Below are 18,057 nucleotides of genomic sequence, written 5' to 3'. Positions count from 1 at the left end.
GAAAACATTTGCATACAGCCATTAACATAAAATAAAAGCATCTAATAACTGTGAAGCATTTACCTCCTGTGCAATCTTCATATCACAATTTTCAGCCACTTCATTAGGCACATCTGCAAAAGAAATGTCAGCTGGTATAAGAATGTGTGAACTAAAACTGAGCATTACCATCTTTAAGACAGAATTTTAAATGAAGTTGTCATCACATGCCATTTAAAGTACTAATCATTTCATATTTTGCTGAATAATTTGAACTAAGTGTATAATGAGTAATTTTCAGCTTGTGGTTGATTATCCTTACAAAACTCAATGTTGAGTCGCCGTGTAGATTTTGGTCTGTCATCATTTTTCATTACAAATGTGGTTTTCAAATTTAAAACCCACATTTTGATTGGGATTTGGAAGGCGATTTTGCTCCCTGGATCACAGCCAGTTGGCTCTTGATTCTTCTGCTTCAGAGAGTAATCATTCAATTTTCACAAATCTGCAGTTTCCGTTTTATTCGTCTTTAATGTATTTTGCTGGTGCCATCACAGTAATCCACTATTTTAACCTTGGTGGGGAGATTTGAACACATGCAAATAAACTCGTGCTATTTTTCTACTGTTCACTTTTTGATTGTGAGATTTACAACTATAAGCCGGCACTGGCATTTGATTTCTCATAAATTTTGCAACAATCCATTTTGGGTATTTCCGATGGCAGGCACTCACTCCAGTCCGTATGCGAAAGATTGCAACCAACAATTCAAACATCCCCTGGAAAGTCCTCTTTATTCCATAATAATTGAGTCCACTATTTATCAGGAGGAACTTGGACTGCGTGCAGATGAATTTGAAACTCTATCTGCACGTCCGGAGATTGAAATAATCAATGAAGTTACGCTGCAGTGCCTCTTGTATAAATGTACACAGTGTCTCTCATCATGGGAAGAAGCACTTCTGTTCCAAACCTCATTGCTGGAGAGTACAGATAAGTGTGTGTGTGTGTGTGTGTGTATGTGTGTGTGTGTATGTGTGTGTGTGTGCGTGCGTGCCCATGTGTGTGCACACAGAGGGGCTATCATGCTCTTCTCCAGCTCTATACTTAGAGCCCTCAGCCCCAAGTTTGACATTGAACTTGATCTGAAGTTGGTAAAATAGTATTTGGCTATTTTTTTTCCCTCTCATACCAAAGCATGAACATACAAAAGAAAATGTCCTTAGATCGATATCTAAACCATGACGTCAACGCCTCGGCTCAATCTTTCGCTCCCACAGAATGCTGAATCCATTTGAACTCTGTTGATAACAAAGCAGCAGCTCACACCAAGACAATATCTGGGATTAATGCAGGCATAATAACTAATGCACGCACTGTATTGGAGATCAGTGGTTCTCAAAGTCCGGTGCGCGGGCACTCTGTGGTGCGATGCAGGGGGAAAAAAAATCTCTGAAATAGATAAAATTTACATTTAAAACATGATATACAAACATATTATAATGATACTGCACTGCACATTTTTTTTCTGTTCTGTTGTGTTTAACTTCTAATTATAGCAGTACATTTAACCTTGTGTTTGACTTCTTGTGTCTGTTGTTTATTTAAGTTATGTTCTAAAATTTTAATTGAATGAACCCCGTTTTTATTTTTCTTAAGGACAGTGATGTTCTGGCAGGATGATTTTAGACTGTCTTACAAAAATACAGTTAATACAAGAACCCCCTCCCCCTTTATTTCTGAAGAACGCAGATTACACAAACACATTACTGTATTTTAATGGTGGTCATTACAATGTTACTTAAAGAACAAAGTATTTACGCTTGGTGTAAAAACTAGTTGAAGATCTTGTGATGTGAGTTATTTTTCAGCCCCTAGGTGATTACACGGCATTATTTGCATAAGTTTTTTTCCGAGGGAGATCGAGTCTGTTATATAGCTTGTACATACAGTATGCCCTATGAATGTGAAAAATGTATGTGTCCATCTGATTAGTTTATGGATGCCTCTTTCCTCTGATTCCTCTGCAGTTGACTAATAAACTGTCTGTTCTATGAGGCTGAGGCCATTTTGGTATTTCAGAATTATCTATTGTGGTTGGCTTTTTTTCTTGGTCCACATTTAAGTGTTAGGAATTGTTGTTGGTCAGAGGCTCCCCAGTAGTGAACTGTAATTGACTGGTGAAACGAGTATTTGTCATGTGCCAAAATCAGATGTCCAGGTTGGGGTTGCCATGGGACTAATTAATGATGCCATCCTTTTTATTACAAACAAATTAATTGATTGATTATTTTTTAAAGGGATGTTTTGTTCATACTGTTGCTTTCAACTCCAGTTCTTATCTTATTAACATGATGTAGCTGCTGTATATATTGTTTCTTTCTGTGGGCCATAAACTTTGACTTATTTGTTTCATAATAATAATCTAAGGACAAGATATTAAGCTTCTTACTGACCTTTGTTGCAAAATCTTTACCTCACTGCTGTACGCAAGAGGCATGCACCCCACTCTTCTCACTCCCCTGCTATAAAAATCTAACTATTGTCAGCATTTTTTCTCCAGCGATAAACAACTCACCCCCCCAAAAGCCTTCTTTAGGCCCCACGGAGCCTCACTGCCTCCCGCCGCTACCAGCTGATGCGGGAGAGAGGAAGAAAATAAAAAGCGAAGGCAGAAAGATAACAAAGCTTCTGGGAAAACAAACACAGGCCGATTCCTTGGCACTTGTGCCTTAACTCTTTCCTTGACTAAAGTGTACGAAAATGGTGACGGTTCACTCATAACTCCAAATAAATGTAAGCAGTTGGTTTCCTAGCATTTTTGTTTTTATTGCAAATACAGATACAAAAGATTCTGTAAAGACAGTACAAATACTTTGCTTTAAAAAGAGTAGAAGTGAAGGGACGGGTTGATACTGTGAGGCGGGGTTGGAGGTGATGGGGCAAAAAAAAAAAGAAGCAAAACATACACTGTCAAAACATTCTAACGTATAATATTTTCCAGTTCTTTCAGCCTCAGTTCAACTTAGACAATTCACAAATAAAAAATGTTGTAAGATAGCCCCCCCAACCCAAAAAGAAAGCCAAATACATAATTAAAATAGAAATTCAGATAATATAAGATAAATAAAGAACAAAGATGATTACAGCATATACCATTTTCTATTAGTACCACCTGGGTTTAAAATCCAAACGCGGATGAAGAGATATGCTGTTATAAAAAAAGACAATAATAATGAGACTAGAATGGGTTGGAAATACTTCATTCACAATAACATTAAAGGAAATAAATAAATAGCTTTATTTTTTAACTGGGAAAGGACGAGGGGATTGGGTTGTATCAGCGGGGAAGGAGACAGCAGGGGAGACCCTAGAGGTCAAAGGGGACTTCCTGTAGCTGTCAAACACACGCTGCTGAATGGTAAGTGTAATCTCAGCTGTTGGCGCGTGCACACACACACACACACACAAACACACAGTCGGACACATACAAACTGGAAAAAATGAAGGAAATCCAAGGCACGGGTGGTGCTCGACTCTCCACAATATTGTGAATTAAGCGTCTATTACCTAATTACTTTTCCAATGATTTTCACACACAAACATGAAAAATCATCATTAAATGTAAATTTGAATGGCACATTCAGAAGTATGGAGAAAAACAAACGGCAAAGATAAACAAAAAGCAGATGTTGAGAGACTGATTAAAATAGAAGCCTTTTCATCATACAACAGAAACAACCGTCATTAACAAACTGCCAGCGTACGAAGACAAAAACACAAAACCTACAGAAATGTTAACAATCAAATCCTCACAGAGGACTTTCGGAAGTCTTTTCAACTTTCTAAAAATATATATCTATAAAGATTCTATCATGATACAATAGCAAGGCACGGTGTGAGCCAATCACAAGTCTGACTCTCCTCCTCTTTGACGTCAAGTGTCCATCTGGAAGGAGTGCTGGATGTCTCCTCGGAATAAAGTCTTTTGGGATGCATGTATGTGGCTGTACACGTGGAATGGTTGTGGGGTGGGGGTCGCGGGGTCTTCAGGGTCTGGTGAGCTGGGTGTAAACCGGTGCCTGCTCCCAATGCTGGGGGCTGTTCTGGGGGATGGAGGGCACCCCTGTGTTGTCAGCAATGGGCGTGTACATGGGCCTCTGGCTGGGGCTGCTCATGTAGCTGAAAGTCGAGTAGAGGCCCGAACCCTGGCCGGTGCCCGCATGGCTGTAGAACGAGGGGGCGCTCCCCTGGTGGTCGGTGAAGTCGTACTGCTGCGCCCTGGTAATGGCCGGGTACGACGTGGGGCTGTAGTGCTGCAGGTTGAAGGGGCTGTAGGCCACGTGCTGCGGAGACCCCTGCTGCTCACTGAAGTGGCTCGGGCTCAGCTGCTCAGTCTTGATCTGGGTCCTGTGCTGAGCCTGAGCCGCCTCGGGAGCGGCGCTGCCCCCGCTGCCACCCAGGGTGGTGAGGGTGTGCTGCTGTTGCTGCTGTCCCTGCTGGTTCTGGCTTTTGGGCATCCAGGCCGCTCCTGCTGCCGGGCTGACCGGTGCGCCGGCGCTGATGCTGTAGCTGCCGGTGTAGGCGACTGGTGTACCGGGCCCGCTAACGGACCCCGGGTGACCGTTGGGTGGGAGGTACTGGTCGAATTCATTGACGTCGAAGGTTTCTATGTGGGAGATGACATCGCTGCTCAACTCTCCGATGTCCACGTCACGGAAGTCGATGTTCAGCTGTCGCTGGCTTGTGCCATCGTTGAGGGATCTGAGACCTCCTTCGCGCTTTAGGTCCATCTTGCCAGAGCTAACATCAGTTTTTGGGGTAGTGGGAGGGGTTGGAGGTCCCTGGGAACCTAGAGGATTAAAGCAAGCAATTAAACCTTCACTGACAAGTACTGTAACTGAAAATCAAGTTACGAGCTGCTTTTTTTCCCCCCTACAATTACCCCCCCCCCATCTATGGGGACAACACTTTGTCATGTATTGAATGTGACAATCAAAATAAAAACACTCAAGGACCATGGAACATACTCTATGTAAGCTCAATTGACTGAGATCACTCAAAGGTTCCTGACCACAACTGTGTGTGACTTTCAACTTAATTTTTATTAAACCATTTCATTTCAACTCAATTTTATGATCTTTTCATATTTAGATCATAGTGAAGAGCAATTCCTTTTAAAACATTTTGAAAAAAAAGTGGTTATTTAAGGGTCTGATAAAGGAACTGATTTTTACAAGCTTTACTGAGCTTGTTTGAAGTTATTTTTATAAAAGACTTCCCGACATTGTGAACTGTTTTCAAGCTCACCTGAGTGCTCCCCAGGAGAGTGCACCTCTCCCAGACTGGAGGCCGGGGAGTCTGCCTGCTGCAGCGCTTTGAAGATCGCATTGGGAGAAATGTGGGTTTGCTCGCCGCCGTCCTCTGCCTCGCTTTGGCCGTTCTTCACGGACTTCCTCCTCCTCGGCTGGTACTTGTAGTCGGGGTGATCTTTCTTGTGCTGGACACGGAGCCGTTCGGCCTCCTCCACAAACGGCCGCTTCTCGCCCTCATTGAGAAGTCTGCGCGTAAAAAGCGACGCCGTTCTTAGTGGAAGTTCTTCAAAAGGTGGAGTGGAAGGAGAAGAGCGGACTTACCTCCAAAGTTTGCCCAACGTTTTGCTGAGCTCAGCGTTGTGCAGGTGCGGGTACTGGTCGGCCAGCTTCCTCCGCGCAGCCTGAGCCCAAACCATGAAGGCGTTCATCGGTCTCTTCACGTGAGGCTTGTTCTTGGTAGATCCGTTTACGCGCACCGGCATGGGCACCAGGGTCCAGTCGTAGCCCTTGAGCACCTGGGACACGGCGTCGCGTATGCAAGCCGGGAACTTATCGTCCTCGTCCTTCTTGAAGTCGCCCAGAGCCGCCTCCACCCGGAGGAGCGCGTTCTCTGACGGCCGCGTGTTCTCTGTGTCGGAACCGGAGCCGGACGGGCACGGAGAGCCAGCGGAGTCCTCGGACATGCTCGGGCTCGGGGCATCGGACAGACACTTGTCTTGTTCCTCCGACATCTTCAGGTAAGGGTCGAGAAGATTCATACGCGTAACGGGTTGCGGCCAAGTTTACGCGTGAAACGGGAGCCTTAAAGTTAGCGCCGCGAGTGAAAGAAAGTCTAAAAGCGACTTTACCTTGCCAGAATAAATCTGGTCAAAGTCTTTAAACGAGGCAAAAATGCCCTTATTTTTTTTCTGCTCTGGTTTTATGCGTAAACCTGATTTGGAGATAAATATCTCTACGCACGTGCATCCAAATATCAGTGCGTCGATCCACGGGGGAGGGAAAAAAAAGATGTATAAATGTATGTCGCTAAGTATAATTTCAATTTTGTAGGATAAAATGTGTGGTAAAGTTCTCCTTGCTCGTCTCCAGGTAGAATCCCAGAACGCGTGAGTGCTCTGAACTGCAAAGTGACTCGAGCACTCACTTTATAAGAGCGTTACCATAGCGCGCAGGAAAGCCTGAGCGTGATTGGTGGGTGGCGTGTGACGTCAAGGAATTTGAAACCATCACTTTCTCCTCATGTGTATCAGCGCGCACACACGCACGTTGCACACTAACTGGAGCTGCGTAAGTTGTCCAAAAGCTCACAAGATAATGCGTTTATCCTAAAACCAACTAAGTGAGCAGGTTTCATTTGGAAAAACAACAGCAACAACAACAACGAGGAATCACAATCATAGAGAATAAAAATCTGTAAATATATGCGCTGTCAAGTTTTGGGAAACCAATACCACGAGCTGCATAGAATCAGAATTGAGGTCCAGTACAAAGTGTTTGCCGATAGGGGGCGACAGCAGTCTGCCGGAACCCACTGAAGAGGGCCTGAGCGTGGAAGGAGCCGGTGGGAGCGGACTGCTGCACTGCAACAGTTGCAGTCCACAAACTCAGCGTCTGATTAGTATGATCATATTTCGCGATAGAACTTTTTTTATGGGGAAGGTGGGTGTATTAAATTGATGAAATCTTGGAAAGACTAGTCTTTATTGTCGGATAATCATTTTTGAACTGATCACATGGATCCAGTTGGGTCACGTAAATATTTTATCCAAACCAGTCGTACTGATTCCTTAGATCTTAATGTTTTAAAAAACCTATTCATAGTTGGTCAATATGATCGGGGACACAAATATGTTTTTATTTGTCCAGTGTGCAAAGTAAATCACAATCCTGTAAATCAAACAGATTTGAAAAAAAAAACTCAATTCACTTTATTGAGAAAATTTCGAGATAGTTTACCCAATCATTGAATAAATATTCCCCTTAAATACGTCATACATGTCTTAAAACAGTTCTTGTAGCGCCCCCCCCCCAAAAAAAAAAAAAAAAAACCTCAAACACAGGGGCCATGATGGTTCACAAGCTAGCTATTTTTGCTCTGGTGTTCAGAATCTTGGCTAAACCCTTTTTCCTGGGTTTACCGGTTTCTTTGGGTACTCTGGCTCATTCCCGCATTCTAAAGACACAGTTGTTCAGTTCACTAAAATCTCTAAATTGTCCATAACTGAGAGTGAGAGTGCTGTATCCAGGGTGTACCCTGCCTCTCATCCAAATTCAGCTGGGATACGCTCCAGCTCACCCGAGACCCTCATGAGGTCAAGCACTATAGACGTTGGGCGGATGTTGCATAGGCGAAGCATTTTTTTTTTTTTTTTTTTTGCAATTTTTTTTATCTTTACCCAAATGCTGTTAGAAGGCCTCTAGGGCCAAACACATACAAATGCACCGAATATACTGTAGTACAACCAGAAACTTTCGACTTCTCGCCGCAACCAAACATAGTACAACACAATATTCTCTGCAGAAGTCAGTGAAGTGAACCTGCCTGCACACACCCCATTTGATTGTTTATTATGCTTAGTGGAGATGTGGAAATGTAAATCTGGCTTGGAGCTAATGTGGGCAACATGTGCTACCTGAAGTTGCTTTTAATAGTTTGCAGATGTTAGGTCATTTCGGTGTGGCTTGCTTGCAGATTACAGACACCCGCAGCCTTTCTTTTAACATGCAGAGCTTGTTCACTGGTTCTATGGAAAGAGAAAAGGTTTTGGGTGCAAGATGTTGTTCGCCACACCTGTGATCCATTCTCTCACCGACAAATTAATCCTACATTTTTAAAAACTACCAAAGTGAACCCTCATTTGTTCCTCCGAAGGTTTATTTAAACGAGAAATGCATACTTAATATATTCACTAAGCTCATGCGGAGTGTCGTCGCAGTCGCGTGTGCATTGCGTGGCGCTGCGCAAACTCGTCAAGACGTGACGCCGTTTGCTTGCTAAGCGAGTGAGGCGTGAACGCATTGAGTCACAGAGCTGTGGCAGCCTGGTGGAAAACGTGGTGTTTACTCTTCAAAGAGTAAATACGGCTAATGGAGGTATGTGAAGAAGAAAAGCAGATGAAGAGAATCAGGACTGAAAGGACGATGGAAGACTAAAACCCGAGTCGCACTCAGTGTTTGTCATTTTCTTGTGCATTTGCATCCATCCATCCATCCATCCATCCATCCATTCATCCATCCATCCATCCATCTCATTTGCATACGCAATGCAGCAATTACACAAAAGGCTGGTAGGATTTCCCAAACTTTGTGTCGTGGCACAAGATGGTTAGTGGATCCCCATTTGTTGGATTGCCAGTTCTAAGCGTAAAAGCCATAAACTACTTTAGTGATCATGAATCATGCTCGGAATTCTTTTGCAAAGACAGTTTTCATTCATTTTGAATAAATCTCAGTAGTACCGTAGACATTTCAAAATATTCCATAGGTATGTGTGAGTATGTGTACCAACATGTGGGCTGAAACTGGCTGGCGATTGATCCAGGGTGTACCCGGATTCTTTTCCGAAGTCAACTCGAATTGACTCCAGCTGAATGAGGATAAGGGCTGTTGCAAATGGATGGATGGAATAAATCTGCTGTGATCTTAATCATATTTTTATGTACACTATATGTTAAGTCACTATATGGCGTAAAACTCATAAAGACATTAATGACCCATACCGTAAGCCAGTAGTCCTTTCTAAAAAGAGTTTTTGTGCAATGCTAAATTCCAACCCAGCAAACAAGCACCCTTTGAGGTAAATGAAATCCAGCCAATCAGGAGAAAACAAATCAACAACGTAGTGCTGAAAACAACTGCACGTATGAGTAAATGCCTCAACTGTCAACTGCTGAATTTACACACCTTTTAAAACGCAATGTCAGTTCAAATGACCTCCCCTCCCACAGAACGTCCATGTTAACGCAATACCATATGGTGGAAAACATTTCCTCTCATCCTCCTCCACATGCCACACAGACATAAAATCAGCCCTGCAAAGGGGGTTTGATAAAAACTCATTTCAAAACTAGCTTTTTTGCAGATGCCTGACTGATTAGATTTGCTTGACAATGGTTGAAAACAAATGGGTCTGCGTTCCCGCAGCAGCCGCACTGTCAGAAATTGTGGTGCAATCAGTCAGTTTGTATTCTCTAAGGTTTAGTCTCCTCTAATGAACGCCACGAGGCTTTTTATTGGACGCTGTTTGTGCATTCCCCAAGGCCAAAAAGCTGCAGATATGCTCCCAATGTGTGAAAGCCGTGTGGATGTCAGCCATTGTAACCCATTAAAATCGCCACACTCACCTGTAAGTGCAGTTAGAGCTGAAGGTGGCAAGGCTGAATGACGTCTTGGGAAACTTCTCATCTTGACTTCAAGCTACAGCGTCAAAATTTGAGCAAACAATGAGAGTCAACTGCTAAACTCTCTCTGCTTTTCTTCTGAGCGTCTGTACAGGGCCGCTTTGGATTTCAAAGTTTTACACTCATGAAGCACAAGCCTCGTACAGCTTAGATTTCTTCATAATTTACACATTTATGTCCCATTGTCAAAACTGCTAATCTGAGCATCAGTTTTATATTGCTTCATTATATTAACTGACGTGACTGAAAACTTTCTAAAGATAATGCGCACTTTAGAAACGCTGAGAGGTATTAATTTATTATTACAGTTTGCAGTGTTACAGATCCCAACTGCGTCATACTGATTTATCTTTTTTTCATGTATATTCTGATAATTCACTGCAATTAAAACTAAGCATCATGATCCTGCAGTGGAATTGGATGTGTATTGAAATCCTAAGGAAATGGAGGGAATTTGGGGAAAGCATCTCATGTCTGGGTGTGTGCAGGCTTCACGTAGGTGTGATATGCCATTCTTAGAAAGTCTGACGTGATGAATGGCCGCCTCGAGCTTGTGCGTGGCTGTTTCGCTCTGATCCGAGTGTCTGAGCAGCGGGTGTTTGTTGACACAACGTCATTCAGCATCTCATGTTGTTTAAACAACACTTATGGAAGACCCGGGCAACTCCCCGTGCAGGAGGATGACACTGTAGACCATCCATCATTCACCAAATCGTTGCTGTCTGCTTCTCACTAAGTATCTCATTCTGGCATCCAATATTGCAGCTCCTCGTCTAATGTAACAATATTCATCCATGTTTATATATATATATATATATATATATATATACACACACACATAAAGATTGCTACAGTGAAAAGCTGCTTATTTGGATTTTGACGTTCACAAAATCACCTGTTCTTATACTTTGTAATATATTGTCATTCTTATATCTATTTTTGAACTTATTCTGTTATTCTGGAGTTCACCATTTTTTGCGTGTTCAGGCCAAAGCAATAAAATAAAAGCTTTACTTTGACTCCATCTTGTGACATGTTGGTTCCAAGGAACTCTGTTGCAGTGACTTGACCAACTTCATTTAGAACACAATAGCTGGGTAGCACGAGACACTTGTTCGCTTGTTCATCCGGGTACTTGACCGCCCTTGTTGGAGACAAGCAATCAGCTGTCCATCGTCATCATGGCAGATTTGTGTTGTGTCTACGCATGTGGGAATTGCGGAAACAGAGACATTGGGAAGCGATTTTTCCGTGTTCCAAAGATTAGATTGCACAAAGGAGAAGATATAATGGAGTTATCGGAAAAACGGCATCAAAAGTGGCTTGCAAATATACAACATGCAGATCTGAAAGAAGCTCGAGTACACAAGGCAAATTCTTATTTGAAAGTCTGTTCTGATCATTTTGTAAGCGGTAAGCATGTGTAACGCTACTGTCCGGATATTGTACTTCAAGGAAGTCTTTCAGATCCTTTGAAAGTATGACATTGTGGAGAGTATACGGATCGATAGCTTCACTGAATTTGATCTTCTGTACATATCTAGCTCTGGCGACATTATCAAGTGAATGAAAGTAGGCAGAAAACATCCGCCACTCGCCGCTTAAAACATGGGTTTGTAGACGTTGTCATGGTGATGTCGGACGCAACGCCTAGCTGGGCTGTAGAAATGGTTTAATTTATCACGTGATTACAACCCAAGGATAGCGCTTTACTGCAGACTTGTGGCGTCTCGGTGCCAAAGAACTCTGTTGAAGTGAGTTGAGCAGTTACATTCTGACAAAATTTGCAAATTCAATGCTCATAAGGGGAGAGTCCGCTTTTGCTGTTTGCAGCAGGGCTTGGTCCTTGCAGACAGTATACACTTTTTGCTTTCCAAACTATTTGAGCCTTTAGTTGTTGTACAGGTCACAGTCGTACGGTGTGGTTTACTCTGATTGATTTAATTGACTGACCAGTTGACCAGAAACCCTAAACCAGATATAACTAATGAAATGAGAGCTCCATCTTGGCCAATGCTTAATGTAGAAGGCTATCGGTTTGACACACACTTCTGGTTTGCTCAAATTCTCTTTGTATTAATAATTCAGTAAGTCTTTGCTACACACGTGCTTAGCGGTAAAAACTGAAGATTCTTGCTCTTCCTCACAGTTGCATTTTTATTAATCCCATTCCGTGTTGGAGTTTTATTATGGTACTGTTTTGTCATAGGGCACCAACTCTATGCTGAGCTAAACCAGTCCTGTGCAGTAGCACCCAGGACTGCTTAGTGTCATGGCTTCTTACTGTAATTAAGTAGCGAGTGGTATGAGGTCAGATTCTAGCTATAAGTAGCTGACACGACATCAGCATCTATACACTCGGAGTGATCAGGATTTACTGATCAGAACCATACCTTGGTAAATTCAGCAGAACCGCACTGCTTGGTGGAAATTTAGCTTTTGACAACTGGTGAAATCACCCCGTATCCGAAGCGTCCCTAATTAAGTCGACAGTGCGAGTCAAACTATGAAACACAAATGATCACTTTATGTCTGTTCACTTTTTCCCAGCAGCTTGACGTGCGGCTGATTAAAATGTGCATTAGCCGATCAAACCGCACTGTATGAGAGGTAGGAAAAGCAAAAGGAAACCCAATCCACTTTAGGCTCAGTCCAAAAAGCCACAAAGGAGTACCATTTCCCTCCAAAGATATGGCTTGTGCAAACAGCCCTCGTTATAACAATAACAATGGTCTCAAGCAGCCAGGCCAAGCTAACTAATGACAGATCCACACCTTAATGTTGAGCGCTTGTTTGGGTTTATGTGAGGGACGGCGTGTGTATGCGGGCAAGTGGTTTTGGAGGGTAAGAATGGCAGTTGTCAGCAGGTGGCTCGTGCCGCTGGAAAACTCACCGACGTGCGATGGAAGCGGAGATTGAAGGAGAAAACCTCTGACACAGCGTAACGCTACTCGAGCCTGCCGGCGGAGGACGTCCAACCATAACGCGGCAGCGCATTTATGCAGCTTACTGAATGGTGCAGGATTGTCTAATGAGGGCAGCGTGGCTTTTTGTCTCCTGGCCAGCAGGGTTTGATTTCCTTTTCGTTCCTTGCTGTCTACTGATCTAGCCGATGGTAACTGGAGCCCTGAAATGTGTGATGTTTTAATCTAGATAAGGCCAGTATGAGAGAAGATGCAAAGAAACTAAAAGGGAGACGAAAATGTGACGGCTGTGTGGTCCACTATAATTTACAGCTTTAAGTGCTGAGAGAACCTGTCAACCTCACTATCCCAAATAAATAAATTCAACTTTCTGTGCTTTTTAAAAAAAATATTAAATGTTTCAAACCATATCAAAACAATGCCAAATACATTGCACAGTTGCCATACTACATACACTAATCAGTCTAAGATATGAGCTTCTGAGTGAAGTATATCATTTTTAGGCCCGCCGCACACTGAGCGAATCATCAAAACTTCTACATATTTTGTCACCAACAAATTATAACACTTAATCAACAGTTCCTAACCATTTTGGGGCTTCAAACACGATGCTCTTAGAGGGGCAAAAAAAACCCCAAAACATTCCAGCATCTTATTAGAGGCAGCAAGTTTTACATAAAGCTTGCACATTGCGCAGTTAGATGTGCATTCAAAGGTTTAGAGGTTATCAATGTATGTCAATCTGTAAAGGTTATAGTGCAATTTGTAATCATGCTGAAATTTCACCTGGAAGCAAAATAGCCCTTTAAATTAAAATTAGTTGTCATGCAAAGCTGATCAAACAATTTTTTTCATCATTTTGAAAATCTTCAGATTTGTGATTAACACATCTGCCACACAGTTGAGCGGTCACTTGTGTGGATTTTGGCACGGGCCTTCCTGTGTGAGGTTTGCATTATTCCCTCCATGGTTGTCTATTTTCTGTCTGGGTACTTGGAGTTCCTCCCCATTCAAAAAAGTGAAGTTTCTAAACTGTCCATAGGTTGGAATGCGAGTGTGAAATGTTGTTTGTGCCTTGCAATTGGCTGATGTGCAGTCCAGGGTGTAGCAAGTAGGCATTAAAATGGGCTCCAGCTCAAATCATGACAATAATGACGACGGCTAAAAAATAAATGGGTGGATGGAAGTGTTTCGTCCTGGGATAAGGGTTTTAACCAAATGACTCGTCAAATTGTGTGTTGATTTATCAAAACTTCAAGCAACTGAGGAAAAGTGAGTTCGCTATTTGGCCTCAACCAGCAGAGAAACTTTTGATTCAGTCTCTCGAGAGTCACTGGAAGGAGAATACATGAAGACCCTGTTGTGCAACACTGGTCAATTTGGAGTGTTCAATACATTTAACTTTTACATTTAATTTTTGCAATGGGGAGGAACTTGGAGAAAATCAAAGTTGCAGCACATCTAAACTTCACTCAAAGTCTTGAGCTAAGATTAAAAACCCAATCCGCGAGGCAGAAGCAATAACTCCTTTTTAAATGTAACAAGCAGAAACTATTAAGTACGGAGTAATCTTGCTTCATTATGACATATTTTCTTCTGGGAACACCATCTCCTTCCAGCATGGTGAACAGGAAGCGCTACCTAATGGAAAGGTGATGATATCTCAAAACGTTTGGCTGCCGTCTGTCATCCACTTGGGCGTCATTCTACTTCCAGCTGCGACCATCCGTTCCAGAACCAAGGAAAGGAAGGTTTTGAAACCTAACATGACACAAAACGTGCAGACCACACAGGAGAGCACAATTTGGTCTTGACCATAGAAACAGTTTTTTTCTGTAATTGCATTGTTTGTCATTGTTTGTTGACCTTCCCTTACAGCAAGAGATTAACCATAATGGTAGGAATGGCTCAATCTTTTGGAGTCAAGATGGGGAGATGCTATTGGGTGGTTATTGTAAAAGCGAGAACATGTTCACCTCACATCCTGTAGCCTCTGCTGCTAATGGTCAGAGTATTGTATCTTTCTTTCTTTAAAATCATTTGAAAGTTTGTAATGGAGTATGTTTTACTTTTTCAAATGTACAGTAATTCCTTTAGACATTTTCATGATTTTCACCACCATTGTGGTTACCGATGGAGCGTAATGGGAATAATATGTGACGCTAACCATGTGGTCGAGATAGTACCCCTTGCAGCCAGTTAAGGCACAAAACAGTCTGGTGTGAACTGGGTGAATGAGGACTCCATATGTTTGAAAGTCTATGTACTTTCTTCTTTGCGTTTGATCAACTAGTAAGGTTGGATGTCCATTCAGTGTAATTCTTCCCTACTCATACTCCAATTCCAAATACCCTTTTTTGACATCCTTAATCCAAGATGGAGGAACCCTTTTTTCAACTGTATGTTTTGATGACTAAAATTTTTTTAATGCATTGAAATCAAAAGTTACAGTACTCCTACCAACACTTTTCATTTCTTTGCACAAAGTCACGCTTTAAAAAAAAATATTACAAATGAAATGGCCCCTCCAAATCTGGTGATTTTAATTAACTTTAACTATAATAATCCATCGTGTAAACTCAAACATAGTTAGCCATTTTGCATTGCATGTAGGAGGAAATGAGTAAGGTAGTTACCACAACGCTGAGTCAAAATATCCACTCCAAAACTCTGCACCGACACGAAAGCTTTGTCCAGTCCGTTTAGGCTCAGGAAAATTTAACTTTATATTTTTTTCTTTGCATATAGCACTAGTGTTGAGTGTCCACATAAATCATAGCTATAGCACAACTTTCTCCTCCTTGACGCGTCCCCTGCCTCCATTATTCTAGTGTTACGTGCGGCGATGGATAATTGCCTTGTCTGATTTCCCGCCATCAGAATGTCTGATATCTAACTGTGTTGTTTGCTTGATTTGCTGATTTAACAATTTATGTTAAACTGTTTTCTAATTATTAAGGATTTGGGGCTCATTTACTCCTGAGCACCTGGACACATTTCCATCATTGACAGACAATTGAATCCTCAAGGTTATCAAGACATTTATTTTCAAAAATAACTTAAAACCCTCTGTCTAGCAATTGAAGTTGAGGGTCCCAAAAATATCCCAAGAATACTGCTCAAAAGTGCTGTAAGAGAAATGATCCAGAATCCCCCCCTTTTTTGCACAAATTGGTTATAAACTGCATACTTTTTCTTGCAACTGTAAATTTGTGATCCAGACCAATTAGATGAATGTGTTGCTGCTTTATGTTTAACACAAGGCAATAGCTGTTCTTCAATATTGTAGCCACGAGTGAAACTGCTGGTCTGACCAATGAGGCTGGAAATCAAAGTTTTCCCGTTACTTTTGCACTAAATTAATTAACTTGAGTCTCATGGCTCACTGCTACCATGCGCCAGTTGGATGCCTCACGGGATCTCCGGGAGGAACTTGGCATTGGAAGCTGGACAGAGTGCCGGGCGTCGTTGGGAAGTAATGAGGGATGTTGACTCTTAGGTGACGAGGGTGGGCGGATGTGACCACTAAAAGAGACTCTTGCCAGGTAAACACGGTGCGATCCTGATGCCAGAGTGGTCTTGTTTGTGATGTGACGCAGTGTGTGGGCGGCCGTAGTGTGTTTGCAGGGCTTTTCTGTCTGCCTCGGAAGACACGAAAGATGATGTGAAGGCATTAAAAGTGATCACTGCTCAAGTTTTCATTTGTGTCGTTATTAATGGGTTATCTAATACTAACCTTTGTGACTTGCATTCGGTCCTGAGAGTACAGTAAGTATAGTCTGTTCTTTTATTTCTTCTACAAAAGGTTGAAATATAAAGTAGTGTACATAGCAGCACTGATTGGTTATAAAGTCACACTATTTTGCAACACTGCGGATAAATATTTGGCTTTCCTTCAGGAAAGTTAATCATTGATTAATGGTATTTTCCCATTATTACTATTTCAAGGGCCAGTGCTTTTGGACTTACTTCTGAGCAGGTCTCCCTCAGTCAAAATGTTCTGGGTTTCATGAGTGCACTGCAGCGACTCTGGCTTTAAACTGTATTAAAAGAAATCATGCGACCGTAGAAAATGGATGACCAATTTTTCATCTGGCATGTCCGTTGTGCTCATTTATAAACTTGGTTTGGCAGTCATTGGCCTGACATAAGTACCCAGGGGCACATCCAGTCCTCCTCGGGGGGGAAATCTAGACCCCCTTGGGGACCCCTGGAAAAAGGACAATGGAATACCTTGAATTTGCAAAATTTTCAGTGATAAAATTGCAAACAAGTAAAGGAAAAAAATAACATGCTTAAAGTGTATTTTGTCTCAATTAGTTTACTAGCTGGTCTAATGTATAAGTAATATTTGCTAATAACTCACAGTAAACCTTTCTAATGCTTACTGGGACACACTAGCTTAGCTACTTCTGAGTGATATGTTTGCTTCATTTTGTTGTTGGTATGTTTCAAAACAAGCTTGCTGGTAGGGGTCCCCCTCTGGAGAACTTGTCTTGCAGTGTCTATGAAGGTTTTCAGTTACGTTCTCGATGTAGAACAATATCTCGCGTCTCTTGAGGGCCCCCTACTAGCCTCCAGCCTGCAACAGCCACTAAAAGTCACCATACAGGGGATTCCTGACACATTGCATGGTGGATGACTTGCTTAGCACATCTGATTCACAGTTCTGCGGACCAGGGTTCAAATCCCGGCCCGGCTTATAGGGTGTTTGCATGTTCTTCGTGTGCATGCGTGGGTTTTCTCCGAGTACTCTGGTTGCCTCCCACATCCCAAAAACATGCAACATTAATTGGACACTCTAAATTGCCCCTCAGTGTGATTGTGAGTGTGGCTATTTGTATCGATGCGCCCTGTGATTGATTGGCAACCAGTTCAGGGTGTACCCTGCCTCCTGCCCGTTTACAGCTAGGATAGGCTCCGGCACTCCCGTGACCCTCGTGAGGATAAGTGGGTCAGAATATGGATGAATAAGCCAATGTCAGCCGCTTGTAATGATCCCCTATAGCTCAGGGTCTTGAATTGACTGGGTCACCTCCCCTGCTTTCCCTTGTTTAATTACAGCTGTAATTGAATGTTTCAACAAGGTTTGGAGAAAAAAAATACAAATAACTGGGATATTGTCATGAGGTTCCATACCCCACCACAATGTCTGAAAGCCACTGCAGCAAGTGAGTGGCCGAGTAGCCGAGGACCACATGCAACAGCCAGCGCTCTGTCTATCTCCTGGGCTCATTGAGTCGCGTGGTTTGGCAAGTCCGACTGCGACGTAGGTGGTTCCCGGTGAAGATATGGATGCCTGTCTGTGCCCGGCTTAAGTATTCACTTTAGTTCAGTCATTAGCACACGTTATACATTGAAACAGTGTTATTCACTGCCGGACGTGCTTAGTCTGGGTTTGAGTCTTTTTGGCATTTGTCCTGCACATTCAATTTTAAT

At 42.5% G+C, this 18,057-nt stretch overlaps 1 protein-coding gene across 1 annotated transcript; it reads right to left on the bottom strand.

Moving 5' to 3' along the window:
• Window positions 1-2,886: 2,886 nt before the first annotated feature.
• On the bottom strand, window positions 2,887-6,399 carry LOC133495792 (transcription factor Sox-9-A-like). The gene is made up of 3 exons (XM_061810754.1): window positions 5,616-6,399; window positions 5,290-5,540; window positions 2,887-4,831 (listed from the first exon to the last, which is right to left on the bottom strand). The coding sequence occupies exons 1-3, from the start codon at window positions 6,050-6,052 to the stop codon at window positions 4,029-4,031; spliced, it is 1,491 nt and encodes a 496-aa protein (XP_061666738.1). The 5' UTR covers window positions 6,053-6,399; the 3' UTR covers window positions 2,887-4,028.
• Window positions 6,400-18,057: the final 11,658 nt, after the last annotated feature.

The sequence above is a fragment of the Syngnathoides biaculeatus genome, chromosome 22 (assembly GCF_019802595.1).
Source record: "Syngnathoides biaculeatus isolate LvHL_M chromosome 22, ASM1980259v1, whole genome shotgun sequence".
NCBI lineage: Eukaryota > Metazoa > Chordata > Actinopteri > Syngnathiformes > Syngnathidae > Syngnathoides > Syngnathoides biaculeatus.
This window is presented reverse-complemented; position numbering and strand designations above follow the sequence as displayed.

Excerpts from the sequence above, each read along its gene's own strand:
- LOC133495792 (XM_061810754.1), bottom strand. The coding sequence starts at position 6,052 with ATGAATCTTCTCGACCCTTACCTGAAGATGTCGGAGGAACAAGACAAG. Across the intron at positions 5,541-5,615 it reads ACGTTGGGCAAACTTTGGAG|ACTTCTCAATGAGGGCGAGA; the intron begins GTAAGTCCGCTC and ends TTTTACGCGCAG. Across the intron at positions 4,832-5,289 it reads CTCTCCTGGGGAGCACTCAG|GTTCCCAGGGACCTCCAACC; the intron begins GTGAGCTTGAAA and ends TTAATCCTCTAG.